A 14,466-nucleotide genomic window follows, 5' to 3' on the forward strand; every position below is an offset into this window, starting at 1 on the left:
ATTTTGTGTGCGGAATCAAATTTCTGGTGCTGAAACATTCAGAATGTAGAAAAACGCCTTCGGTAACAATTGTTTGTCGCGAGCAAGTGAATCATTGAAAAAGGGTCGAGAGCGCGTTGACGGCGAGCCAGGTCCGGGCCGCCATCAACATCAACTGATGATCAACACGTCAATAAAATAAAGGAATGGTGCTTGAGAAGCAACGATTAAGAGTCAGCGATCTTAATGGCATCGTTGGAATATCGAAAGAATTAGTGAAAACCATTTTGAAAGATCATTTAGTCCTAAGAAAAGTGAAAGCACGATTGATTTCAAAATTCGAAAAACAGCAGCCTGTTAACTACTGTGAAACACTGCTTTCCGACTATCAGGATGTCACGGAACATATTATTATTGACAATGAGTCTTGGTTCTATGCTTACGATCCGGAAACAGACGATCGATCGACCGAATATCGTGGCAAGCGAAAGACAAAAATCCCACGTCAAAGCAGATCAAAAATCAAGGTTATGCTGACAGTTTTCTTCAATTAACGAGGTTTGGTTCCTTCTGAACGGCGACGTAAAAAGTCTTGACTTTTGCACCACCACCTTCGCATACAGCATTGATTATTCGCGAGTTTTTCGCTTGATTTTTTTTTTGTGCCAATTTCGCCTGGTTTAGCTCCCTTTGACTTCTGGTTTTTCAGCAAACGCAAACGTTTTCAGTAAATGGCAATTTTTTGCAAGTTAACTTATTTTTCAGGCCACTTTTTTATTTGGTTATGTCAAGCGAAATTTTTCGTATTCTGGCATACTCGCATACGAACACTCGTTGAAGCAAATTTCTCAGTATTAAAACCATTGGCCATAGACAGGAACAGGTGGTAATCACGTGGTGCTAGGCTCAAGCTATAAGATGGATGCAGAAGAGTTTCTCAACAAAGCTTTCGGTGTTTCTTTCTAGTCGCTATCGGTTTGAGTATCGCTGTTTCCGGGTATAACATATGGTTATACCTAAGGCTGGCCGCTTCCGGACAATTGTTTTCTTTGGGAGGTCCAATTGTTGCCGGTACAGGTCTGAATGAAGAGTTTTGAAATCAGCTCACATTAGATAATTCCTTGCCAATACTACCAAAATATAAATAAAATCCTTATTGACCGTTAATCCAGTTTTGTCCACCCCTAGCACCAGTATATCAGAAAACAGTGCCTAAGTATTATACATAACGATCGGACTCAACAATTTAGTTAGTGATAATTTGGCTTTCCGGAACGGAAACGACTATCTTATACGATATAATATGTTCCAGATTAACCCTTTTCAATGCTTTACGGCTCGGCATCTCTAAAAAATAAGAGAGGTCCAACTTTCGTGGATATTGAAATTTTTATTCCTGGATGATAACATATTTGGCCAGGCTGATATGAGCAGATCTAAGGTATAAAGTGAATTTTATTCGTATAAAGAAAATTAAGCATTAAGATCCTAGAGTCCTGCCATAGCCTCATAACTGAACCTGAAAACATGTAATTTTTCTTGTCTTCAGTGCAAAATGAAACGAAGTTGTCGAGCAAAGGAAAATTAAACACGTTGTCTCTTGTCGGCTTTTAAGCCTTTGAAATCGAAATAGACGCAACTGAAGTGATAACTGATCACAGGCTACATACGACTCCATTTGTATGCTATGTATGTCTGTAAGTCGCCCAAACAAACTGACACAGTTACGTTGCGCACCTGAGTTGCCATAGTGATAGCTTGTTTTGATGTCTTTCCTCCTTTTTAAATGTTGTAGATAAAAAGATTCAAAAGACCAATACACCGACGTGCAGTTAAATGCGACTATCAGTGGCCATGATGTTGCGGCAGCAATGCTATTGACGTTGCCAGAGTGTAAGTTGAAAAGCAGAATCGAAAAGACACACACAGACACATACATATACCAGAAGGTATAGAGGTGAGCGCTGGCGAAATGAATGAATGAAAAAAGAAGGCTTAGAAAAAAGTGAAAATTGCTTTAGGTTGTGTATGTGTGAGTAAAATATATGCGTCTATGTGTTTGTGTGCGTGTTGTTGTACAAATGTGAAAGCGAATGCGAAATATGTACTCAACAGCTACCATTGCGGCATTCATTTAAACGAGGCTTTTGAATTTAGAAATGGTGCGTTGCAGCAATTTACGGACACCGTTGGGTGGCTGGGTGGCCGGCGAGTCGGGTGGGATCAAACAAGATTATTGGTAAAAAGTAGTGAAAATGTGTGGAGTATGTATATAGATCTCTAAGCCATTCCAGCTCATGAACAAAACCAAAGTAACAACAACAAAAGCAACTCCAAAACTGGAGTCATAAAAAACGCAAGCCAAAGCACTGCAATGCTGCACAGTGCCCCGTTGTAAGGTTGTAAGGGGCATTGAAAGCGACAGCGCTGATGAGTGCACTCTCAATTGCGTCTGAGTGTATTGGTGTCTGTCTACCGACAGTTCGGTGTATAAGCTTGTGCCTGGTGCTGCTGCGGCTTCGTTCCCTCATTCATTCTTGCCGCTTCTTCAGTTTCCGGTTGGCCTCTTTTGCAGGAGTTCATTTGAATTTCAGCTTTCGTCGTTTTTTTTCTTCGCATATTTTTGCTTTTTTTTTTCTCTGTTTTCTGTTTTTGTTGGCGCTGCAGCATTTATTCTACTTAAATGTGACTTAATCGCTGAGATTTGCAAGCAATCCGTTGCAATTGGAATGGCGCAAATGACGAACAACGGAACGGAAACGGAAAACGACAGGAAAATAGCAATACGCAGGCAGCTGCAGGAAGGCAGCAAATGCAAGCAAAAAAAGAAGGGGGAAAAAATGAACAAAAAGCGCAGAAAATCGAATGGATGATAATATGCAACATTTAAGTAATCCGCACTCCGGTGCATAAGTGTGCTCTGACTGGAAAAGTAGATGTGGACACTTGAAGCGGAATTAAAGTAAGTTGTAAAACGCTCGAACGTTGAAGGTGATTATTTTAGTTTGTTGAGTTTGTGAACCAGTATTTATTGAATGAGGCTGTTATATCTGTATATACAACTATTTTGCCAGCAATGAAATTTCTTTAAGGATTTCTTAAATTTTTAACAGAGATACTTTTGGAGAAACCATAATAGTGGAAGCTATTAAAAATCCTGTAGTGAATAGTGAAACTAAGAGTACTTATTTTGATTCAAAACCTCCTTCGCAAGCCGATGGCCTGAATTCAGTTTTTTAGCTGCGATCACACGCTTGCTCACAGAGCCCATAGAGCGCTCGCTGGCGACTCCATGCCACCATAAACTTAGCAGATATTCTTCTACTGGCGTGTCCACCTCGCATTTTTGGTTTCTGTGTGCAGATTCCTAGCGATTCCCCCTATTTTTGCTGCCCCTAGCGAAGGAAAGCCATGCCGTTCCCATTACAGTTGGCGTTACGTAACTGGAACGCATCCGGATTTTTTATCCGGACTGTCAACTTGGCAAAATTCTGCCGCTACAATAACAAACCCAATAACGGTTATCCATTCTCTCCCGGTATGACCTTCACTTGTTTCGGGGAACGATTTCATCTTTCTAAGTGATGATGTCCCTCCCCAGAAACCTTTTAGTTTCACTGAGGTTGGTTCCGACCTACTTTCGTCCTCGTTCTTATTTAAATTTATCATTATTTTTTTTGGCCCCTACTCAGAGTCACTATCCACCTATCAGTAATACAGCCCCTTATATAGTTCGAAGGTTAGCTCAGTAACGAGGTCAAGGAGATGGTGGACGCAGACCCTTATGAGGCAATGTGTTCAGAACCAACCAGCGCATCAACTTACACCTACTACACCAGCTTAATGATGACAGCAGGGGAACGTACTTCAAGACTTTCTTGGCCTTTAGTGGCGGCTTTGGTATTACCCCAACAGCCTTTTATGGGAGATGTCTCCACTGCATACTCAGGTGAGAGAATACTACGACCACCAGCCTAGGGTTCAAATCTGTCCATCTAATAGTCCAGGCAATGTCCATTTTAAGTCAAAGGTCAAAAATCCGTGGGAGTCTAAAAGGGCAAGAAGGCTGTAGATCAGTTAGTGTTATCCAGGATTCACGGCACTTGAGTTGAACCGATCAGTTTGTAGGGCAGCTATATCCTTTAGTCGTCCATCATCGGCCGTTCTGAAAATAGCAGTTTCTTGGAGAAAAAATGGCGTGTGGAATATCTGAAGTTCGTTTCGGCGCCTAGCGCAGTAACTCGGTTTGACGTATGGAAATATTTGGTGCATTTTACGTCTTAGATCTTAAATTGAAAGCGTACTAATTACAGCTTGTGCAAGAATTGAAGCCGCTCGACCTTCCCAAGCAACATCTTTGGTTTGCGGGTCGATGGAATCTTCGATCCATATTTCTTCAAAAATGAGACCGATGAGAATGTAAAAGTCAATCGACGATCACATCATTCAATGTATTTATTGAGAGAACACTGCGGTGAGCAGATAATTTCACATTTTGGGGCGTTCGATTGGCCAATAAGGTCATGTGATATCACACCGTTAGACTTTTCCCTGTGGGGATATGTAAAACCTAAAGTCTATGCGGACAATCCCGCTTCGATTCAGGACTTAGAGCAAAACATTACAGTTACCAGTAAAAATGGTCAAACGAGCCATCAAAAAATGGACTAAACGGATGAAGCATCTGAGACTTAGCCGTGGCCAACATTTGAAAGCATAAGTGCCAAAGAATGTTCTTTGGAATGATAATAATCATTTTCCGTTAAATTTGAAGTTTCTGCATTTTTTATTTAAAAATGTGTGGATCACCCTTTATAAATATAGAGATTTTATACTACTACATAAACATTTTTTTTTTTTTCAGTTTATGTCAGTTGATTGTTCGATTCGACACTTTCCAATATTTAATGTCTTTTTTCAGAATTAATCAGTAGGTGCTTTGGTTGAAAACAAGGACAATAGTTTCGGAGTTTGTATATTTTTCTATACCTCTCTCTCTCTCTCTCTCTCTCGGAGTTTCGAATACAGCTAACAATATATTCCCCGAAAATTCTAACAAAAACCCTCTTGGAATGTATTAACCTCATACTCTTTATTAAAATGAGGAGACCTTTCTTTGAGTTCTCTCAGTGTTCAGGCATATGGAGAAAATTGTTTGAGCTTGGACAATCTTTACGACACAACGGTTAGCGGAAAATAGGCTTTACCTATGTACATGGCTTGAAAATAAATTTCATGAATTTTAATCATTCTAGAATCGAGCTGTAATTTAATTTTTGACCTGAGTATTTTATATAACATTCTAAGACAACTTTCAGTGTCATTCATATATTTGAAATATAATTAAAATCAAATTTTTAAGTACTTACAAATTGAAATGCACATCCGCCATATTCGGTCTATGCTTAATCGCCTCAATCAGCGCTTCCTGTGCTTCTTCATAACGTCCTTGAGAGCTAAGTACACTTCCTAAGTTGCCAAGAGCTATGAAGTGAACCAAAAATATATTGTAATTACTAATAACTTGCAAGAGATTAAAATAGAACTAATAAAAATTGAAATAAAGTCAACTAATTAAGAATTATAATGTCTTTTATAGAGGTCTCAGCTACATATATGCGCAGATATGCTACACATTTTAGTTTTATTTCGCCTACCTTTTGGTGGATTCACTTGCACCGCGCTACGAAAGAGGCTCTCCTCGTCGTACCAGTCGTAGTTGCGCTGCACCGTACGAGCGCCGAGCACGCTCAATAGTAGGCTGAAACCGAGTATCAGCGCCACCTTACGCTTGCGTGCGGCCGGCGAGCGTACGCGCTCCATCAGCTTGCCAATACCATAGCCAGCCAATAGGCAATAGCCGACACTGGGCAAGTAAAGTAAGCGTTCGGCAACCACGAAACCGACGTAGAAGAATAAATTCGTAGCGGGTATAAACGGCAGCGTTAGAAATGACAAAGCCATCAACAGTATACACGCGTTGTTGGTATGCTGCGCGGCGCGCGGTGTTAACGCAGTAGGTGACGCTGTTAGACGTGCGCGCTGTTGATCTGTCGCCTGCATTGCTGAAGCGCTGCTGCAGTTGCTACTACTGGAGGTATTGCTGCCGGAGCTGTTGTTGCTGGCCGTCGTGCTGCTGCTGCAGCGACTACTGCTGCGCGATGAGCGCGGCACCACCGCCATGAGCGCTTTACGCAACGCCACCGCCAGCAGATGTGGCGCGCCACTGGAAGACTGAAATAACTGATGGCAACAACAATCGCTGAACGCGTTCGTATTCAGCCACTGCACATTGTTATTGTTATTATTATTGAGCGCGCGACACGTAGCGGTATGATGCGCAGAGCTAAGCTCCTGCTTACAATCGTGGCAATGGCACGGCAGGTGTGCCGAGTTCGGCAACGCCTCGGGCTGTAACAGTGACTGCATCGTCGTCGTTGTTGTACTGGTTGCGGCGCTGTAAGGCGCGCGGCTTAACGCTGTTGCATCTAGTAAGCTGTATGTCGAATTTGAATCCAATGCCGCGGCCGTTATGTCCGGTATGCGATACTTCTTTTTCGAACGTGACTTGCGCAGTTGCTGCTGTTGTTGTTGTGCATGGCGTTGCTCTTTTGCGATGCGCTCGGCGCGTCGCCGCCACAAATATTTAAAGCACTTGAAGGCCAGTGCGGCCAGCGTGCTGTAGAAAGCAAAGCTAAGTAGATTGCGTTCATCACGTATTGAGGTTATGCGCGGTATGGCGTCCATGCCCCAGTCGAAGCTGAGCACACGCGGACTCAGCAGTAGACTGAAATTGAAGACGGGCAGGTAGAGGAAGGTCAGGAAGCGTGTCCACATCGAAGGCATTTTCGCGATTGGATTGTCAGCTGTTGAGAAGGCGGTTTGCGGACGCGGAAGCACTAGGAGACGCCAATAGACGATGCACATAAGCGACACGGCCAGTATGCAGAGCGTGCGCATGCGGTGCTGCAATGGCAAAGTCGTAAAGGAAATTTTGAAAAATGGTGGTCATTACAGCAGTTATTTAGTAAACCCTAAGAACCCGCAGCTACTTACCTTGTCGCGAAAGCCGCACAGCCCACGTAAGCTGTCGAATATGGCGCATACCAGCAGCGCCGTAATCGCCGTCTCCTTGAAAAGTAAAGCTACAAGTGATAATACCAGCGTGAGTATTAGCGCCCACCACTGTCGCGACTCGCCACGTTCACGCCACACTATGTGCCGCATATACATTAGATATGTCAGCAAGTAGAAAATGCAGGCCGCTAGGTCAGCGCGGCCCACAATACCCGTCACAGCCTCGGTGTGTATGGGATGCGCCGCAAAGATGGCGCCCGTCGCCAGCACACCCCAAACGGAGTTTAGGAAGTAACGCGCCAACTTCACGACCAAACCAGTGGCCAAACAGTGCATCAGATTATTGATGAGATGAAAGCCCCAAGGTGTATAGCCGCCCAGCAGGAAGTTGAAACGAAAACTGAGCACGCACAGTGGTCGGTAGGAGCCGTGCGAGCCGGCATCGGTGAGCGGTGTACCCCAGTAATCATGTTGGAAGATACTCTGCCAAGGCGTATGGCCGGAGACATCAGTGTTGGCCAGTATGGCGCGTCTGCAAGTGAAAAAGTCGAGTGGTATGCAAAGTCAGAAAGCTGTAATACGTGCAGGACATTATACTAGATGAATGTGAATGTGTATGTGTGTGACCAAGAGCATCAACTTAAATAAATGAGGCCAGTGTCAAGAGTCAAACTAATTAAAAGCAATATGGCGCCAGGGGTGCATGATTTAGCAAACGGTAAGCAGTGGTAATTGGATATGCGTACCAGGCTGCTTCTTCTTCAACTTCGGCCATTCAACAAGTTTCGCACCACCTTCTGCTATCGTCTTGCTTTGCCATCTTATTGCTGCATAGTGTTGCGGATGGTTGTTGCTTATGGGATGCCTTGGCTGGTGGTGCGCTGAGGGAGCATTCTCTTATGCACTGTCGGATCACCTGTCATATTAATTAAAATGATTAAGTGCGGCCTACGCAGCGTAGCCAATTAATTTTCCTTTACGGCTCTTTTAGCAGCAACAATAGCCCACACAACAGCAATAATAATGACAACAAGACCAAACAGCAGCGACGCATGCATGATAAGCAACCACATAACTATATATATTTACTAGTATAAACTTAGATACGGAAGTGTGAGGGTGGTCCGACAAGTTCATGGTATAGCCTTAGCCTGTTTTGAACTCGATACACTTTAACAAAGTTGCTCCAAATTATTTAACCCGTCAGAAAATTTTTTTTTCGAGACCTACAAGAACTACTTCGAGATTTACAAAGACTTCGAGATCTACAAAGACTTCGAGACCTACAAAGAACTACTCAATGGCGGTCATAGCCTTCTTATTCGACTCAAATTTCTGCAGGATGAAAAGAAGTCATTTAGTACCAAAAACCAAGGGAATATGGTAGATGGCGGCAGTTCGTACCACATTTTCACCACTTTTGCTGGGGCGACAGCGGGGTTGGGAAATGGTGCACTGTCATAATAGAAGAGCAATGTTTCCTTCGCCAAAAGGGGGCGTTTTTTGCAACTTGAAGTCGGTACGGCTAAGCAGTTTAGCTTAGTTGTGCCCTGTGACCGATTTAGTTTCTCTAGGAAATCGATATAGTCCACACTTTGTGAATACCAGAAAACGGAAACTAAACATTTTTTGTCTGATAGAACAGTTTTCGCCTTTTTGAGAGTTGGCCGTGTAGAGTCCAATTTTCCGACTGCTCGTTGGTTTCGAAGTATACCAGTGGATCTACGTTTCGTCGATGGTTGTGAAACTCCTTCGGATTGCACTTAAGCGTCATCAAACATTGCTGTAAAGTGGTCTCACAGTTGTTCTTCTTGGCAGGTATGGGCTAAAGAGAGAATCATTGCGCGGCTATGTGATCTGTTGAGATCCCTACAGCCACATCTATCTCGAGCTCCTTCAAACGTTGTACTGTCAATACCAGATCATGGACTTTTGTTACGTATAATAAAAATTTTTCGACCGATAAGACAGTTTTCGCATTTTTCAGAGCAGCTGCCGACAGCTCGTTGGTCTTCAGGGTACGACAGTGGATATAATTTCCGTCGGTATTCGTGAAACTCCTTCAGATTACACTTAGGCAAACACCACAGGGAGTGGTCTCACAATTGCGCTTTTTGGCAGGTGTGAGCTAAGAAAGCCATACGATCTATTGATTCCTATTGTCTCATCTATCTGTTACTCTTTCAATTGTGGACTTTTCTTACGTTATAAAATTCGCTTCGGAGCTGGAGTTTTAAAACAGCCGTCTACAAGAATGTACTATATATGATGCGAAAATACATGATATTGGCGCCCAAAAGTCTGCGAAGCTATGCACTTGTCGGACCACCCTAGTATACTTGTATATGTTTGATAACGGGGTGTATAGACAGGCAACCGTTCCCATTTCACCCAGCCGGAATAAATTGCAGATGTTCCTACTTGTCCACCTCGCTGCCGGCCAGCTCAGTCAATAAGCAATATAGCATACCACATCCCTAATTTCTCTTGCGTATCGGCGCGCGGACGCTTGTTAGGGCAATAAGTTGTCTAAACTTTATTTGTACGTCGTACGCGTAGAGCTATGGAAATCGAAGTGCGGCGGTAGGTGGTCACGACTAAGTGCAGTCAAAGTTCTTCTGGGCAAACATAAATTTGCGTGAACGTCGGTCGACACACGACGTTACGCCTGTCTAGCTGTTCACTCGTCTCATACCCCGTCGAGCACGGCCAAATCGTCCAACAAGCCCTTCCGGCACACCGTCTACCTCTTTCTTTCTCTCTCTCTCTCTCTCTCTTCCCATGCGGCATGTTTGCACTGCCATTTACAAGAACAACCATCGAATTGGCGGCTTATTTTCGCGTGTGGGGTGTTCCCGTTTTGGCTTGTTTGCGCAATTGAGTTGATTAATTGCCGATTTAAACATACGAGACAGCGACAATGTAGGCGAACATTGCTATTTGACTCGCGCTAGTGACCAGTGTGCAGCGCATGGACGGCGTTTACATACTCGCGTGCACCGTTAACTGTGTTGTTTGTGCAAATAATTACGTAAGTGTTGTTCGTAAAAGTGTGTCTCTCATGAATGTGCATATATTTATATGTATTGGTGGATAAGAAATATTAAAGGGAGTTTAGGCTTTAAAGTAATTTAATATTTTTGATTAAATTTTGTCGAATTTTTTTACTTTCTCTTCACTTTGTCTCCACCTTTCTTCTCTCTCTTTCCCTTGGCACATGCAAACTGTTAACTTAAGTTCAGTTGCACTGTACCATATAAGGCACCGAGAAGATTTGTGTGGTCAGCTACATATGTCCATTATATGATTTTCAGAACCGTTTCATCATTACTTTAATTTATTCAGAAATTTTCAAGAGATATTTGTGAATTTTGAAAAAAGTACCTCTACTTGGATAACAGTATCCTCAAGTCTACAAAAACCGTTTTCTAGATATTCTAGAAAATTTTAACAACGATGTCATAACGGGTTTTTTCAAAACAACGCTACAAAAGCAGACCATTAGAGACATCAAACGACGCCATATTTTTCCCGCTCTTTTGACAATTCTCTTCAGTTAGGTTTGCCATTTCATCGTGGAAAGATATGTGGTCCAACAACGTGTCGAATTTATTAAAATTTACCAACGAATTTCGGAGTCAGTAGCCTGAACTTTAATAGCGTTCATTTTATGGTCGTCATAATCGTCCTGTCAGATCAACAATTGAGCGTCTAGTAGAATAATTATAATACACAGGCATTGTAAAAAATGTTCCCATGCCAGTGAGACAAAGAATCTTAGTATCAAGAATATTGCTGCCGCTAGCGCATCAATTGAGGAAGACCCAAGTCTGTCTCTCACACGTCGTTCTTAAGCGTTGGACTTCTCTGTGACGTCGTTGTGTAAATTTTGCAAAAAGATCTTGGCCTACATCCTTATAAGATCAAATTGATTCAAGAACTGAAGCCGCTTGGCCACCAGAATCGTCGTATGTTCGTGCATTGGGCTGAGCAACAAATTCAAAATGAACTGGATTTTCATCGAAAAATAATCTTCAGATATGAGGCTCATTTCTGTATGAATGGCTTCGTCAATATGCAAAATATGCGTTATTGGTCAGGCAGCAAAACACACGTATTCCACCATTCACCCTTGCATCCCGAAAAAATCACGGTTTGGTGCGGTTTATCGGCCGACGTCATGGGCCGTACTTCTTCCGTGATGATCAGGATCGACTTGTTATTGTGAATGCGAATCACTAAGGCTCAATTATAACCGAATATTTTTGGTCCGACTTGGTTGATATGGGCTTGGACAATATGTGGTTCCAACAGAACGGCTGCCAAAAGCCACACAGCGAATGTCACAATCGATTTATTGAAAACCAAGTTTGGTGAACGTGTTATCTCACGAAATGGTCCACTCATTTGGCCTGCTTGGTCGTGCAATTTGACGCCGTTAGATTATTTCCTGTGAGGCTACTTCAAGTCTATGGTCTATGCCAACAAGGTAGCGACGACTGATCAACTTCGTTGAACATCGAACGTCAAATCGCAGCAGTATCGGCCGATTTATGTTTGAAAACCATCGAAAATTGGATTCAGGATCTGGACTTCTGCATGCGTGGCCGCGATTGCCAAGCAAAAGAAATCAAGCTCCGCATATAATGGCGTTGAATGTACTTTCACAGGAATAAAGAATTTCATTGATATCCCAAAAAAACTATATAGCGCTCTTATTGAAAACCCCGTTACTTGTGCTTGATATATTGGCAGAATTATGGGAGGATATCAATGAGTAGGCAACACTTTTTGGTGAAATTATAAAATATAAGATTTTCTTGAAAATAAATGCCTTCTTAAAAAGGCGCATTTCCAAAAGGATTATGAACCAGTTATTAAGTTAAACGTCCATTATTTGCCCAAGAACTACTATATTTTTTCCACATAGATAAACTTGCGAAACTAATCTTCCACAAAATTGCTTCTCTGCCCACCAAATCTATGTTTATGCAGCACTCTGTGGTCCTAGGCAGTCACAGTTATACATTTATTTACGATTATTGCGCTTATATTGTTTAAGCAAGAGTATAGAATCTTAATAAATTGTTTAAGTTTGCATTATGGCACACTTACAGCTGTAAACTGTGTTAATAAAATAAATTTGCCAACAGATGTTTGTTCGTAGAGCTTAAAGCTTATTTAGCATATGCCACATTCCATTTCACTCAAGTGGAAATCACTAAAGCAGCCTTTGTTTTTCAATTAATGCTCCAATAAATGTACATATTTATATTGCTTAGGAACAACTTTAGGATTTATACTTACATAAATATCATATAATGTATATATTTAATGCTATAATAAAGGAAAAATTAAGTAATGTCAATAATTATGACAAAATATTTGTTTTCGTTCCGGTGTATGATTCTCTAAAACTATTGAGGAAATGTATAAGTATTCGGACATGACAACAATAAAATTCTTTTTGAGCAAGTATGAATCATTCACATCTTTTTAAAGCTCCGGAGCGATATTCAAGCATGTCTTCTAAGCTAAACAAATTTGCTAGCACACATGTCATCTCCAAAGGTTGAGTTTTCGATCATAATTGCATGACTTCTTTGACGTTGTGAATAATTTTGATGGCCAGGTCCATCACTAGCATGCTTTCTGTTTTTTTTTTCTTTTTTGAAGAGTACCAAATACCATATCTACAACAGAAATTCGTCAATCACCTCAAACATAACAAAACAGTTGGAAAAGTTCAAGGTTTGCTAGCGTTTATATCATTTCCTCAAAAAGAACAAAACGAAAATGGAATTTAAAAGCATTTAGATAAGGATAGAAGTATAAAGTCCGGCACAAATTTTGTAGAAATATTCTCAGAAGTCTCTCCCATGGCTTTGATATTCCTATGGTAAAGAAGGAGATAGAGCACAGCAGAATGAAAAATATTTCTAAACTTCGCGACCACCCAAACCCATTGGCTAATGCCTTGGTAAACTCCTGCAAACAAACAAGTGAAGTGATCTACCAGCCTCCTGGAGAGCAACGTTCTACCAAGAAAAGCTCAACCACATTCTTGAGTTTCTTTTAAATATATGTAAGATTAGAATACTTATTGACCAATTCTAGTACCAATTTAAGTAGTATTTCTGAGAGCACTATTAACGCTTAATATGCTACGTGGCCTTAACGTATCGCTCAATTTTATTTTCAACTTGATGTCAGTGATTACGAGTTTATACTACTGCTAAATGGTAAATATTCTTTTTGGTTAGCACTGATGCCGACTGGTGAGTTAGTACCTACGAAAATGTATTAAAGAGCGGGCATCTGTACTTATTCCATTAATGAACATATGTTAAACAGGGTGTCTTTTTAGAAGTTTAAAGCTTTTATTAAAATAAATAAAAAGTTAACGAAGCTATAATATAAGCAGTGTTTTATATTCTTCATGAATATAAAAGACTGCTCACAAGGACATGATTTGTATCGTTCAGTTTGTATGACAGCTACAAATAAATTTTCTACAGTAGTTCGAAACCTGTGGTTCTGAAATATATACGTGTATATGAAGTTTCTAAGAAGAAAAGGAAATATGCGAAATTTCAGCACGATATCTCAAAAACTGAGGGGCTAATTCGTATATGTACAAACAGATGATCGGAAATATAGATGGACAAAAAGACTGGATTGGCTAATTCGGCTCAGGATATGACGCTGATCTTTTCCTTATATACATATATACACTACCACATTATAGGGTCTCCGACGTTTCGTTTTCGGTGTTACAAACTTCGTAGCACACTTAATATAACTTTTTTAGCAAACAAAAATACAGAGAACTGATATCTATAATTTCCATTAATTTGACCTCAATAGTAGACCATTTCATCGTAGTTACTGGTTGAATATAGTCTTGGATGTATGTGACTATCCTTTTGTCAGTTGGTCTAATTGATCCAAATTCACATCTTTTCATTCGGGTCAATCAATTGTTGGATCCATATAAATTGGAATCATGGAGATCCTGTTGGAACTAGTTATCTTTGGAGTATTGAATATATATATATATAGAACTGATCTCCGCAATGCCTTTGGTGCGAACCGTGTGAGCAATGAGTACCAAAGAAAATGAAACCACGAACTGTATGAGCTCTACGGCGATATTACTATAGCTGGGCACATAAAAATAATATACAATGATTGCTCAGGTTAGACCATATCGTACTCATGGAAGGCGATGCTCCAACGGAACCCAAATGTATACCGTCCTGTCTGCACTGGACATATACAATTGACGTGACCTTGTAAAGCATAGATGCAACTGCCGAAGTTTTGCGTTCTCGGCTCAGATCGATACAAGGTTATAGAGCCAAAGAAGAAGAAGAAGAACAAGGATTTGCATGGAAGTGGGAAATAAGA

At 41.2% G+C, this 14,466-nt stretch overlaps 1 protein-coding gene across 1 annotated transcript in view; it reads right to left on the reverse strand.

Annotated features, from left to right (window-relative positions):
* The window catches only part of LOC120768126 (protein O-mannosyl-transferase TMTC2), a 266,237-nt gene that overhangs the window by 17,091 nt on the left and 234,680 nt on the right, over positions 1-14,466 (reverse strand). Inside the window, exons 4-6 of the mRNA XM_040094680.1 lie at positions 7,036-7,588; positions 5,637-6,945; positions 5,349-5,463 (exon numbers count right to left, since the gene is read on the reverse strand). Coding sequence (XP_039950614.1) covers positions 5,349-5,463; positions 5,637-6,945; positions 7,036-7,588 — 1,977 coding nt within the window. The remainder of the gene's footprint in view (positions 1-5,348; positions 5,464-5,636; positions 6,946-7,035; positions 7,589-14,466) is intronic.

This window comes from Bactrocera tryoni, chromosome 2 (genome assembly GCF_016617805.1).
Source record: "Bactrocera tryoni isolate S06 chromosome 2, CSIRO_BtryS06_freeze2, whole genome shotgun sequence".
Classification (NCBI taxonomy): domain Eukaryota; kingdom Metazoa; phylum Arthropoda; class Insecta; order Diptera; family Tephritidae; genus Bactrocera; species Bactrocera tryoni.